Source organism: Scyliorhinus torazame, chromosome 14, assembly GCF_047496885.1.
Source record: "Scyliorhinus torazame isolate Kashiwa2021f chromosome 14, sScyTor2.1, whole genome shotgun sequence".
Classification (NCBI taxonomy): domain Eukaryota; kingdom Metazoa; phylum Chordata; class Chondrichthyes; order Carcharhiniformes; family Scyliorhinidae; genus Scyliorhinus; species Scyliorhinus torazame.
The window spans coordinates 204,057,982-204,072,110 of NC_092720.1; the positions used below are offsets into that span (position 1 = coordinate 204,057,982).

General features: G+C 45.3%; 1 protein-coding gene across 1 annotated transcript in view; it reads left to right on the forward strand.

Annotated features, from left to right (window-relative positions):
* Window positions 1–1,522: 1,522 nt before the first annotated feature.
* The window catches only part of LOC140389140 (zinc-binding protein A33-like), a 69,001-nt gene continuing 56,394 nt past the window's right edge, over window positions 1,523–14,129 (forward strand). The window contains exons 1-4 of the mRNA XM_072473297.1: window positions 1,523–1,640; window positions 3,274–3,509; window positions 5,027–5,152; window positions 5,934–6,029. Coding sequence (XP_072329398.1) covers window positions 1,523–1,640; window positions 3,274–3,509; window positions 5,027–5,152; window positions 5,934–6,029 — 576 coding nt within the window. The remainder of the gene's footprint in view (window positions 1,641–3,273; window positions 3,510–5,026; window positions 5,153–5,933; window positions 6,030–14,129) is intronic.

Below are 14,129 nucleotides of genomic sequence, written 5' to 3' on the forward strand. Positions count from 1 at the left end.
ACTCAGCAATAACCTGCTCATTGATGCTCAGTGTCACTCAGCTCCTGACCTCATTACAGCCTCGGTTCAAACATGGACAAAAGAGCTGAACTCCAGAGGTGAGGTGAGAGTGACTGCGCTTGACATCAAGGTAGCATTTAACCAAGTATGGCGTCAAGGAGTCCTAGCTAAACTGGAGTTAATGAGAATCGAGGAAAACTCTCCACTGGTTGGAGGCATACCTGGCACAAGGGAACATGATTGTGGTTGTTGGAAGTCAGTTGACTCAGCTCCAGGATATCACTCAAGATAAGTCTTGGGCCCAAGCATCTTCAGCAACTTCATGAATGACCTTCCCTCCATCATAAGGTCAGAAGTGGGGATGTTCACTGATGACTGCACAATATTCAGCACCGTTCATGTCTCCTCAGACACTGGCAAAGTCCGTGTCCAAATGCAGCAAGGCTTGGACAACAGCCAGGCTTCAGTTGACAAGTGGTAAGCAATATTTGCACCACAAGTGTCAGGCAATGACCATCTCCAACAAGAGAGGGTCCAACTACCGCCCTTTGACATTCAATGGCATTACCATCGCTGAATCCCCCACAATCAACATCCTAGGTGTTCCCATTGAGCACAAACGGAACTGGACTAGCCATATTAATACTGTGGCTACCGGGGCAGGACAAAGGCTACGAATTTTGCAGAGTAACTCACCTCCTGACCCCGCTCCCCTACCCACCCCCAAAGCCAGTCCACCATCTAGTCAGGAGTGTAATGGAATACTCTCCATTTCCCTGGATGAGTGCAGCTCCAACAACACTCAATAGGCTCAACACAATCCAGGACAAAGCCATCCACTGGATTGGCACCCTTCCACAAACATTCAATCCCTTCACCACTGACGCACAGTGTCAGCCGTGTGTATCATATATAAGAAGCGCTGCAAGAACTCACCAAGGCTCCTTAGACCTTCCAAACCAAAGACTGCTACCATCTAGAAGGACGAGGGCAACAGATATGTGGAAGCACCACCAGCTGGAAGTTCCCCTCCAAGTCACTCACCACCCCGACTCGGAAATATATCGCCGTTCCTTCACTGTCGCTGAGTCAAAATCCTGGAATTCCCTCCCTAACTGCACTATGGGTGTACCTACATCTCAAAGACTGCAGTGGTTCAAGAAGGCAGCTTACTACCACCTTCTCAAGGGCAATTAGGGAAAGGCACGAAACATTGGCCCAGCTAGCGATGCCCACGTCTCACAAATGAATTTTTAAAAGCCTGTGGGAGTGGGGGGGAAAACAATATTGCTCTCAGTCTTGGTAAGGCTCCTGGTTGCAGTTATGCACCAAGTTGAAGGCATGGTCGGTCTAAAGCTAGATATATAGTGTGGCAATCCTTGAACGCGATGAAACAGACGTCGATGTTATCGAGCAGATGATCATGAATTGTGCTCAGTCAGAAGAGAAGAAAAACACTACATTGAGGATGAGAGTAAAAGAGCTGAAGATATAATTATATTTCCAACGCCCACAGTAAAAAATGAAAGTCAGAGATCCACAGCTTACTTTTGTTGTTGATATAGCTGCAGGAGTGTCTGTTACCTCCGAAGAAGACCACAAGAGTCTTACACAGAGTGTGAAACTAATTAGTTATTCCAGTAAGAACATCCCAATGTTAGATGAGGTTTGAGTTAAGAGTGGAATACAATGATCCATCTTATTACTTACCCTCGGTAATAAGGGGAGGAAACAATGGGAAGAAATTGGTTGAAGAAGATAGAATTAAACTGGGCTGAGTTATTTACAGTAGGGATCAGTCAGAGGATGTCTACCATTGATGAAGAGCAAAGAGAGCAGAGAGTGGCCTTTGAGCAGGGAGGACCAAATGATATCATTGGCCACCATTAGGATACCAAATATCATAAGTTAGCAGATCATGCAAGTGTGGATGCGCTTTCAAGCTTTCCCTGAATGCTGATTCATTTTTAGACAATGAGTTGCCTGTGAGTTACTGCCCAATACACAAATGACATGGCAGTGCCTGCCAGAGAAAATAGTGAAGGAATTCACAGGGATGTGGTGCTCAGTAATGTGCTCAATTGTATCATTAATGACTGGTCTAAAGAATGAGATGATGAGAAATTGCAGGAACATTTCACACGTAGAAATGGAGCGAGTGGAGATCAAAGCTGTATTGTATGGGATTTGAGAGTCATTGTTCTACCAAAGCTTAGAGTGAGATTATTGGAGAAACTTTGTCAAGAGCAATAAAAGTAGTCCCTATCCAAAGGTAGATCGAGATATTGACGAGTTAGTGAAAGATTGTGGAGTGTGTCTCAGAACGAGAAGTGAACAAGCCAAGGTCCCTATCATTTCTTGGTGAAACATAAGAAAACCAGGGGAATGAGAGCATGTCTGTGAAGTGGAAGGAAAAGAGTACCTTGTTTTGCTCGATAGCTATGGCAAGTGGATAAATGTTGAGTTTATGCCCAGGGTCACAAGTGCCCAAACCTTTGAGGCTTTGAGAAGTTGGTTTGCTATTTATAGATTGCCAGATGTGTTGGTGTCAGATAATGACCCACAGATTGCAATGGAAAATGTTGAATGTTTCTGAGTGAAAACACTCTAGTGCCATGAAAGCACCCAGCATCAAATGGTGCTGCAGAAAGAAGTGTACAGTTTTGCAGAGGTCTTTGCAGATGTATTTGCTAAGTGCCGAACTAGGCTGTCATTTCTACATTTCTCTGGCAATTTAGACATTCTGAATTCTCCCTCTCCGAACAGGTGCCGGAATGTGGCGACTAGGGGCTTTTCACAGTAACTTCATTGCAGTGTTAGTGCAAGCCGACTTGTGACGATAAAATTATTATTATTATAGCACATAGGCTGGACAATTTTCTGTTCCCTTACAGAATTACCCCACAGTCCACAGCAGGTTGCTCACCTTACAAGTTAGAAGTGTTTAAACATGCTCCTAGGGCAAGGTATAGTTTGCTTACGTCTGACATCAATAGCAAAGTAAGAGTAAAGCAAAACAAAGTGAAGATGAGTCATGATGCACAGGGTATGAAGCCGAGAGAGTTCAGTGCTGGTCAGAAGAATGTGTTAAAAAATGTGTCAAAGTGATAAGCAGAAATAAGTGACTGGAGCTGTTGCAAGGATATTAGGCACATTTACATACCTAGTGATGGTTGGAGAGAGAGAGACATGGGCAGTGTCATGTAGACCATTAACTTGAAAGAGAAAACCTGAAAAGGGGAGAACCTCCATGAGCCCAAATTCCCCCTACAGCTCCAAGTGCAAGTCAGAAAGAAATAGATGTTTTTCTGGCATCACAGAAACCACCAGCAGAGCAAAGTAAGCCAGGACTTTGGATTAAGGCAAATCAATCAATATCGCAGTCGCAACCATTAAGCGGAGCTGGTAGCCAAAGTCAAGGTTCAGAGCTGACACCATCCGAGATGTTGAGAGAGCAGATGGAAATGGAATGGAGACAGCCAAGCAGAAAGAGAAAGAAGCCAGATGGGGTAATTAAAAGGATGTAGGGAGGAAGAAGAATAAATTAATATTTCTTTTAATTATTTCTTGTCAAATGATGGTAATTTTTCTAAACAAATACCGGTGTTGAATTTTCTTTTACATGTAAATTGCTCTGTTAAAATCAGTTGTATATGTTTTGTCTGTGATTTTTGTAAAGCAAGTATGCAACCCAACCTTAATCCACTCTTAACATAACCTGTCACAATTTTCAACACCTCACCCCTTATGTTTTTAAGGGAAAAGAGACCCAACCTGACAGTCCTTTCCTGATACGCACTGCTTGTATCATCCTTGTAAATCTTCCCTGTGCCCTCTCCTTGTGCCTCCATGTCCTTCTTGTACTATGACAACCAGAAATGCACGCAGAAGTCTAAATGTGGTCTCACCAAAGTTCGAAGCAGGTTTAACGTAAATTCCCTTCTTTTCGATTTCGATCACTCCAGAAATAAATCCTGGAGTTTGGTTTGTTTATAGTTGTCGCCTCACTAAACTGTGGCACAACTTTTCGTGAGTGGTGTTTTTGAACTTTGAGATCCCTCTGTCCCTCGATCCCACTTAGATTGCACCCTCAAAGTACTAAATGATCTCCATTTCCTGCCTAACAAAATTTATTACAATACAATTATCTGCGTTGAGCAACCGGAAAATCTGGAGGGGCGGATTCTACAAAACACAAGTCAGGAGTGTAGTGGAATACTCTCCACTTGCCTGGATGAGCGCTGCTCCAACAACACTCAAGATACTTGACACCGTCCAGGACAAAGCAGCCCCACTTGATTGCTACCTCTTCTTAAACATTGACTCCCTCCAGCTCCGAGGATCATGGCAGCTGTGTGTACCATCTAGAGGGATGCACTGCATCGCCAAGCCTCCTTAGGCAGCACCTTTCAAACCCACGACCAAGACCATCTAGAAGGACATTAGATACTGCCAGAAGGCAGTAGATACCTGGAAGTTCCCCTCCAAATCACTCACTTTTTAAAAAAAAATTAGAGTACCCAATTCATTTTTCCAAATAAGGGGCAATTTAGCGTGGCCAATCCACCTAACCTGCACATCTTTGGGTTGTGGGGGCGAAACACGGGAGAACGTGCAAACTCCACACGGACAGTGACCCAGAGCTGGGATCGAACCTGGGACCTCGGCGACGTGAGACTGCAGTGCTACCACTGCGCCACCGTGCTGCCCTCCAAGTCACTAACTTGCTGTTCCTTCACTGTCGCAGGGCCAAAATCCTTCCCTAACAGCACAGTGGATGTGCCTGCGCCACATGGACTGCAGCGGTTCAAGAAGGCAGCTCACAACTACCTTCTCAAGGGCAATTAGGAATGGGCTCTAAATGCTGACCTAACCAGCGACGCCCACATCCTGTAAATGAATTTTTTAAAAATAGGACTAAAGGCTGATAAGTTTCCCCGTCCTGATGACCAGCACCCTCGTGTCTTAAAAGACGTGGCTGCAGCGATAGTTGTTGCATTGGTTGTAATATTCCATAATGCCCTAGGTTCTGGAAAGTATCAGTGGATTTGAAACCACAAATGTGATATTCCTATACAAGAATGGAGGGAAACAGAAGGCAGGAGCAGTTAGCCTAGCATCTGTCATTGGGGGAAAGTCTGGTTTTATGAAAGTGAAAGCATTTTTGACAAATTTATTAGAGTTCTTTGAGGGGTGGATAAAGAGGAACCAGTAATTGTAGAGGATTTTGATTTCTGAAAGGCATTCAATATGGTGCCACATAAATGGTAACTGCTTAAGATAAGAGCTTATGTCATTGGGACTAATATAGATGCATGGATTCGCATGGCTAACTAGCAGGAAACAGAGAGTGGTGATAATTGAGTCATTTTCAGGTCAGCAAACTGTAACCAGTGGAATGCCACAGGGATCAGTGCTGGGGCAATCAACTATTTACAATCTTTATTAATGACGTGGATGAAGACCTTTATTGCAAAGGGGATGGAATATGAGAATAGGGAAGTCTTGCTACAACTGTACAGGGCATTGGTGAGACCACACCAAGAATAATGCATACAGTTTTGGTCTCCTTATTTAAGGATGCATATACGCACTCCCAGAGTGCTAAACACTTGAGGGAATTTCACTGTAACTACTCTGGAACTGGTCAATTTTTATCGTACAAGGGCTAATTATTCAAGCAGACACTGCCGACAAGAACCTTGCTCACTGGAAACACAGATTAGAAAATAGATATCAATACACTGCTTGCTGGTGTGTACTTGGAAAATTGCCCTCTGCATCTAACCCTTCCTACACCTGAGATGGGAGTATGTGCTGGTGATATTGGTGTGCGAAAGGTAGAAATGCATCCTTTGTTCATCACATTTCCTGCATGCTTCTAAACACTGGGATTTTATCTCAGTTTCAACTCGTTGTAACTTTCCTTGCAGGATAAGCTTGAGAAGTCGCTAAGTTTCCTGCAGCAGCAGATGGAGGAGGTCTTCAGGAGTCAGAGCGAAGAAGAAACAAATATGATCCAACTGAAGGCAAGTTCCTGCAAACTGACCCTCGTGCGTTAACACGCGAAACTGAAGCTCGTCTTTTCTAAGCGGTACCGAGGGATTCAAGCTCGCGTCTATTGGCCACAAACGTCAGCTGCATTCGCACCCATGTTAGACTTGGACCTTTGAATCAGTTTGAAAGGGTTATTGAGTGACATAGAGTTACATAGAGTAGAGAAGCAGGCTTTGATGGTGCATGCTCTCCGTGAGCCCCCTCCCAGCCCTACACATCCAACCCTATTTGAATATTCTTCTTTCTCCTTAAAGGTATCATCTGTTCGTCTCAAGCACTCCACATATCAGTTCCTGAAGTGAAATGCTTCTCTTCCATTCCCTATTAGTGATCACCTTCTAATTAAGAGGTCTTGTGGCGCAGTGTGTCTGCCTCTGAGCAATGGCCAAGGATTTGATGGTCAAGGAGTGTGCATTTATAAAACGGCCAAAAAGATTGAGTGCAAACCTGCAAATCCTTCCGATGCACGCCAATGACAGATAGTAAGAGGGGGAGGGATTCCTGATCAGCCACGTGGTGGGAGGAACACTGGGGCCTTTACCATCACTATCCATAGCTCCAGACTACGACGAACATGCAAAACTGCATGTTGCCACAGCCTGAGTTAACTGTAACACGCGCCACCATCTTATATTCCTGGCCCCTTACTCCCCCACAAATGGAAAATCCGTCTCGATATCTATCCTATCAAGCCTCTTCATAATTCTAAAGACCTCAATTATCATTAGTCTTCTCCTTTCCAGAAGAAAAAAAGAACTCCGAGCCTTTTCTGGCGAATATTCACTCTCGGTTCCAGCATCATTCTCATTCAGTATAGACGGGCTGGACAGATGGGTTGATCAGTGGCAAATGGAATTCAATCTGGGCTGGAAAATTTAAGCTATGAAGAGAGATTGGATCGACTTGGATTGTTTTCCTTGGAGCAGAGGAGACTGAGGGGGGAACATGATTGAGATGGATAAAATTCTGAGGGGCATAGATAGAGTAGACAGGAACCTTTCCCCTTGGTGGAGGGATTAATTAACAAGGGGCCTAGATTTACGGTAAGGGGCAGGAGATTTAGAGGGGATGTGAGAAATCTGGAACTCACTGGCTGCAAGGATGGTGGAAGTAGAGCTCTCATAACATTTAAGAAGTATTTAGCTGTGCACTTGCGATGGAAAGGCACATGAGGCCAAGTGCTGGAAAATGGGATTAGAATCGGTTGTTTTTGGCCAGTGCAGACGGGTTGGGTCAAAGGGCCTTTTCTTTTTTTTAAATTTAGTGTAATTTCATTTTTTCCAATTGAAGGGCAATATAGCGTGGCCAATCCACCTAGCCTGCACATCTTTGGGTTGAGGGGGTGAAACCCACTCAAATACGGGGAGAATGTGCAACACCCTTTAGGGCAGCACGGTAGCATTGTGGACAGCACAATTTCTTCACAGCTCTAAGGTCCCAGGTTCGATTCCGGGCTTGGGTCACTGTCTGTGCGGAGTCTGCGCGTTCTCCCCGTGTGTGCGTGGGTTTCCTCCGGGTGCTCCGGTTTCCTCCCACAGACCAAAGATGTGCAGGTTAGGTGGATTGGCCATGATAAATTGCCCTTAGTAACCAAAATTGCCCTTAGTGTTGGGTGGGGTTACTGGGTTATGGGGATAGGGTGGAGGTGTTGACCTTGGGTAGGGTGCCCTTTCCAAGAGCCGGTGCAGATTCGATGGGCCGAATGGCCTCCTTCTGCACTGTAAATTCTATGATAACCTTCACGGGCAGTGACCCAGGGCCGGGATCGAACCTGGGGCCTTGGCGCCGTGAGGCAGCAGTGCTAACCACTGCGCCACCCTGCTGCCCCCAAAGGGCCTTTTCTGTGCTGTATGATCCAACAGTTTGGAGGTGGGGGAGAGGGGGGGGGGGGGTGGATGTGAGATCCTCATATTCTTCTGGAAGGCAGGTTAGGATTGATTTGATGAGACAGATCTAGTCAGGAAAGGGAGGAGGGTAGAATCAGACGCATCAGCCAGGTCGAAGGGATAGAGCCACGTAACCCAGAGACAGACAGCTAATGTCAGGTTCCAACAGGTAGCACTGGGTAAAGTTGGTTTCTTGCATGACATCCAGTGCAACCGAATAAAGATTGGCGGAGCCAGGAAATAGCAGAGATAAGGAAAACTTGCATTTATATCATAATAAACTTTCCCGACCACAGGATATCTGTCCCAAAGTAGTTTTTGAGGTGTAGGCACTGTTGTAATGTAGGAAACGCAGCAGCCGATTTGCTCACAGCAAGCTCCCACATCTGCAATGAGATAATGATCAGTTTATTATTTTTTACAATGTTGATTTGGAGACATACATTGTCAGGATTAGCCCCCACCACTGTCCATTGAAATAGGGCCACGGGATCTTCTGTGCCAAACTGAGAGGGCAGATGAGGCCTCAGCTAAATGTACCATTAGCAAGATGGCATCCCTGACAGTGCAGCACTCCCTCAGCACTGGAGCGCCAACCTTGATTTCGATCTTGGTGCTCAGGGCACGGTGCAGGACTTGAACCCACAGCCTGCAGAACCAGTGCTGAGAGACGAAGGATGGGCAATAAACACTGGCCTTTCCAGTGTTTACATCCCAAGATAACATTTATAAAATGCTAATCTGGACTGGTGGCACAAGATTGCAGTTTGAGGTAGCCACCTATGAGTGGGTACAAGACGGTGTACCTCTGTAAATTATAAAGCGGGCTGATCAAATGAGGTCCGTGCAGATGATGGTGGGGTGGTGGTTTCTCACATACTCACAGACATGCCAGGAATGAAGGAAATCTGCCACCTTTACCTGGTCGAGCCTACATGTGACTCACCATTGTCACACAGCCTAATACGGCCAGTTCGAGGGCAAGTACAACTGCGGCCTCACTCGACGGAGCCTTCAATAACACGCACAACATCAATAAAAGCCAGGAGTACTCTCGATACGGGGAGACCCCATCTTCACGGTGAAGTGGCCCGTTTGTCAAACGTCGCATTCATTGGGGTGGAGTCTTTCTCTTGGGGAAAACGCAAATAGGAAGGGCACCTAAAATGACTATGTCATTTTGCACGTCTTTGTGTGCACGGTACGGATAAGTGGGTGTATGGGTGGATACCTGAATATTGTGATTATGTGAGAGTGCAATCAAGTGCACGTAAGTGTGCAGGGTGAGTGTGGATGTGTGTGCACAGTTACGTGTATTTCTATGAAAACGTGTGTGAAATATGTAGAAAGATATGCGTATAATCTAAGAATTTGTGCCTGCCTGTGTAAACCATGTATGTAAGAACGTAGCAGTAAGTATGTGAGTACGCAGCAGTATGTGTGTGAGTACACAGCAGTATGTGTGTGAGGACACAGCAGTATATATGTGAGTACACAGCAGTATGTGTGTGAGTACGCAGCAGTATGTGTGTGAGTACACAGCAGTATGTGTGTGAGTACACAGCAGTATGTGTGTGAGTACACAGCAGTATGTGTGCGAGTACACAGCAGTATGTGTGCGAGTACACAACAGTATGTGTGTGAGTACACAGCAGTATGTGTGTGAGTACACAGCAGTATGTGTGTGAGTACACAGCAGTATGTGTGTGAGTACACAGCAGTATGTGTGTGAGTACACAGCAGTATGTGTGTGAGTACACAGCAGTATGTGTGTGAGTACACAGCAGTATGTCTGTGAGTACACAGCAGTATGTGTGTGAGTACGCAGCAGTATGTGTGTGAGTACGCAGCAGTATGTGTGTGAGTACACAGCAGTATGTGTGTGAGTACACAGCAGTATGTGTGTGAGTACACAGCAGTATGTGTGTGAGTACGCAGCAGTATGTGTGTGAGTACACAGCAGTATGTGTGTGAGTACACAGCAGTATGTGTGTGAGTACACAGCAGTATGTATGTGAGTACACAGCAGTATGTGTGTGAGTACACAGCAGTATGTGTGTGAGTACACAGCAGTATGTGTGTGAGTACACAGCAGTATGTGTGTGAGTACACAGCAGTATATATGTGAGTACACAGCAGTATGTGTGTGAGTACGCAGCAGTATATATGTGAGTACACAGCAGTATGTGTGTGAGTACGCAGCAGTATGTGTGTGAGTACACAGCAGTATGTGTGTGAGTACACAGCAGTATGTGTGTGAGTACGCAGCAGTATGTGTGTGAGTACGCAGCAGTATGTGTGTGAGTACACAGCAGTATGTGTGTGAGTACACAGCAGTATGTGTGTGAGTACGCAGCAGTATGTGTGTGAGTACGCAGCAGTATGTGAGTGAGTACACAGCAGTATATATGTGAGTACACAGCAGTATGTGTGTGAGTACACAGCAGTATGTGTGTGAGTACACAGCAGTATGTGTGTGAGTACACAGCAGTATGTATGTGAGTACACAGCAGTATGTGTGTGAGTGCACAGCAGTATGTGTGTGAGTACACAGCAGTATATATGTGAGTACACAGCAGTATATATGTGAGTACACAGCAGTATGTGTGTGAGTACGCAGCAGTATGTGTGTGAGTACACAGCAGTATGTGTGTGAGTACACAACAGTATGTGTGTGAGTACGCAGCAGTATGTGTGTGAGTACGCAGCAGTATGTGTGTGAGTACACAGCAGTATGTGTGTGAGTACGCAGCAGTATGTGTGTGAGTACGCAGCAGTATGTGTGTGAGTACACAGCAGTATATATGTGAGCACACAGCAGTATGTGTGTGAGTACACAGCAGTATGTGTGTGAGTACACAGCAGTATGTGTGTGAGTACACAGCAGTATGTATGTGAGTACGCAGCAGTATGTGTGTGAGTACACAGCAGTATGTGTGTGAGTACACAGCAGTATGTGTGTGAGTACACAGCAGTATGTGTGTGAGTACACAGGAGTATGTGTGTGAGTACACAGCAGTATGTATGTGAGTACACAGCAGTATGTGTGTGAGTACGCAGCAGTATGTGTGTGAGTACACAGCAGTATGTATGTGAGTACACAGCAGTATGTGTGTGATTACACAGCTGTATGTGTGTGAGTACACAGCAGTATGTGTGTGAGTACACAGCAGTATGTGTGTGAGTACACAGCAGTATGTGTGTGAGTACACAGCAGTATATATGTGAGTACACAGCAGTATGTGTGTGAGTACACAGCAGTATGTGTGTGAGTACACAGCAGTATGTGTGTGAGTACGCAGCAGTATGTGTGTGAGTACACAGCAGTATGTATGTGAGTACGCAGCAGCATGAGTGTGATTACACAGCAGTATGTGAGTGAGTACACAGCAGAATGTGTGTGAGTACACAGCAGTATGTGTGTGAGTACACAGCAGTATGTGTGTGAGTACACAGCAGTATGTGTGTGAGTACACAGCAGTATGTGTGTGAGTACACAGCAGTATGTGTGTGAGTACACAGCAGTATGTGTGTGAGTACGCAGCAGTATGTGTGTGAGTACACAGCAGTATGTGTGTGAGTACGCAGCAGTATGTGTGTGAGTACGCAGCAGTATGTGTGTGAGTACACAGCAGTATATATGTGAGCACACAGCAGTATGTGTGTGAGTACACAGCAGTATGTGTGTGAGTACACAGCAGTATGTGTGTGAGTACACAGCAGTATGTATGTGAGTACGCAGCAGTATGTGTGTGAGTACACAGCAGTATGTGTGTGAGTACACAGCAGTATGTGTGTGAGTACACAGCAGTATGTGTGTGAGTACACAGGAGTATGTGTGTGAGTACACAGCAGTATGTATGTGAGTACACAGCAGTATGTGTGTGAGTACGCAGCAGTATGTGTGTGAGTACACAGCAGTATGTATGTGAGTACACAGCAGTATGTGTGTGATTACACAGCTGTATGTGTGTGAGTACACAGCAGTATGTGTGTGAGTACACAGCAGTATGTGTGTGAGTACACAGCAGTATGTGTGTGAGTACACAGCAGTATATATGTGAGTACACAGCAGTATGTGTGTGAGTACACAGCAGTATGTGTGTGAGTACACAGCAGTATGTGTGTGAGTACGCAGCAGTATGTGTGTGAGTACACAGCAGTATGTATGTGAGTACGCAGCAGCATGAGTGTGATTACACAGCAGTATGTGTGTGAGTACACAGCAGTATGTGTGTGAGTACACAGCAGTATGTGTGTGAGTACACAGCAGTATGTGTGTGAGTACACAGCAGTATGTGTGTGAGTACACAGCAGTATGTGTGTGGGTACACAGCAGTATGTGTGTGAGTACGCAGCAGTATGTGTGTGAGTACACAGCAATATGTATGTGAGTACACAGCAGTATGTGTGTGAGTACACAGCAGTATGTGTGTGAGTACACAGCAGTATATATGTGAGTACACAACAGTATATATGTGAGTACGCAGCAGTATGTGTGTGAGTACACAGCAGTATGTGTGTGAGTACACAGCAGTATATATGTGAGTACACAGCAGTATATATGTGAGTACGCAGCAGTATGTGTGTGAGTACACAGCAGTATGTGTGTGAGTACACAGCAGTATGTGTGTGAGTACACAGCAGTATATATGTGAGTACGCAGCAGTATATATGTGAGTACGCAGCAGTATGTGTGTGAGTACACAGCAGTATATATGTGAGTACACATCAGTATGTGTGTGAGTACACAGCAGTATATACGTGAGTACACAGCAGTATGTGTGTGAGTACACAGCAGTATATATGTGAGTACACAGCAGTATGTGTGTGAGTACGCAGCAGTATGTGTGTGAGTACACAGCAGTGTGTGTGTGAGTACACAGCAGTATGTGTGTGAGTACACAGCAGTATGTGTGTGAGTACGCAGCAGTATGTGTGTGAGTACGCAGCAGTATGTGTGTGAGTACACACCAGTAAGTGTGTGAGTACACAGCAGTATGTGTGTGAGTACACAGCAGTATGTGTGTGAGTACATAGCAGTATATATGTGAGTACACAGCAGTATATATGTGAGTACGCAGCAGTATGTGTGTGAGTACACAGCAGTATATATGTGAGTACGCAGCAGTATATATGTGAGTACACAGCAGTATGTATGTGAGTACACAGCAGTATATATGTGAGTACGCAGCAGTATGTGTGTGAGTACGCAGCAGTATGTGTGTGAGTACACAGCAGTATGTGTGTGAGTACGCAGCAGTATATATGTGAGTACGCAGCAGTATGTGTGTGAGTACGCAGCAGTATGTGTGTGAGTACACAGCAGTATGTGTGTGAGTACGCAGCGGTATATATGTGAGTACGCAGCAGTATGTGTGTGAGTACGCAGCAGTACGTGTGTGAGTACGCAGCAGTATGTGTGTGAGTACGCAGCAGTATATATGTGAGTACACAGCAGTATGTGTGTGAGTACACAGCAGTATGTGTGTGAGTACGCAGCAGTATATATGTGAGTACACAGCAGTATGTGTGTGAGTACGCAGCAGTATGTGTGTGAGTACACAGCAGTATGTGTGTGAGTACACAGCAGTATGTGTGTGAGTACACAGCAGTATGTGTGTGAGTACACAGCAGTATATATGTGAGCACACAGCAGTATGTGTGTGAGTACACAGCAGTATGTGTGTGAGTACACAGCAGTATGTGTGTGAGTACACAGCAGTATGTATGTGAGTACGCAGCAGTATGTGTGTGAGTACACAGCAGTATGTGTGTGAGTACACAGCAGTATGTGTGTGAGTACACAGCAGTATGTGTGTGAGTACACAGGAGTATGTGTGTGAGTACACAGCAGTATGTATGTGAGTACACAGCAGTATGTGTGTGAGTACGCAGCAGTATGTGTGTGAGTACACAGCAGTATGTATGTGAGTACACAGCAGTATGTGTGTGATTACACAGCTGTATGTGTGTGAGTACACAGCAGTATGTGTGTGAGTACACAGCAGTATGTGTGTGAGTACACAGCAGTATGTGTGTGAGTACACAGCAGTATATATGTGAGTACACAGCAGTATGTGTGTGAGTACACAGCAGTATGTGTGTGAGTACACAGCAGTATGTGTGTGAGTACGCAGCAGTATGTGTGTGAGTACACAGCAGTATGTATGTGAGTACGCAGCA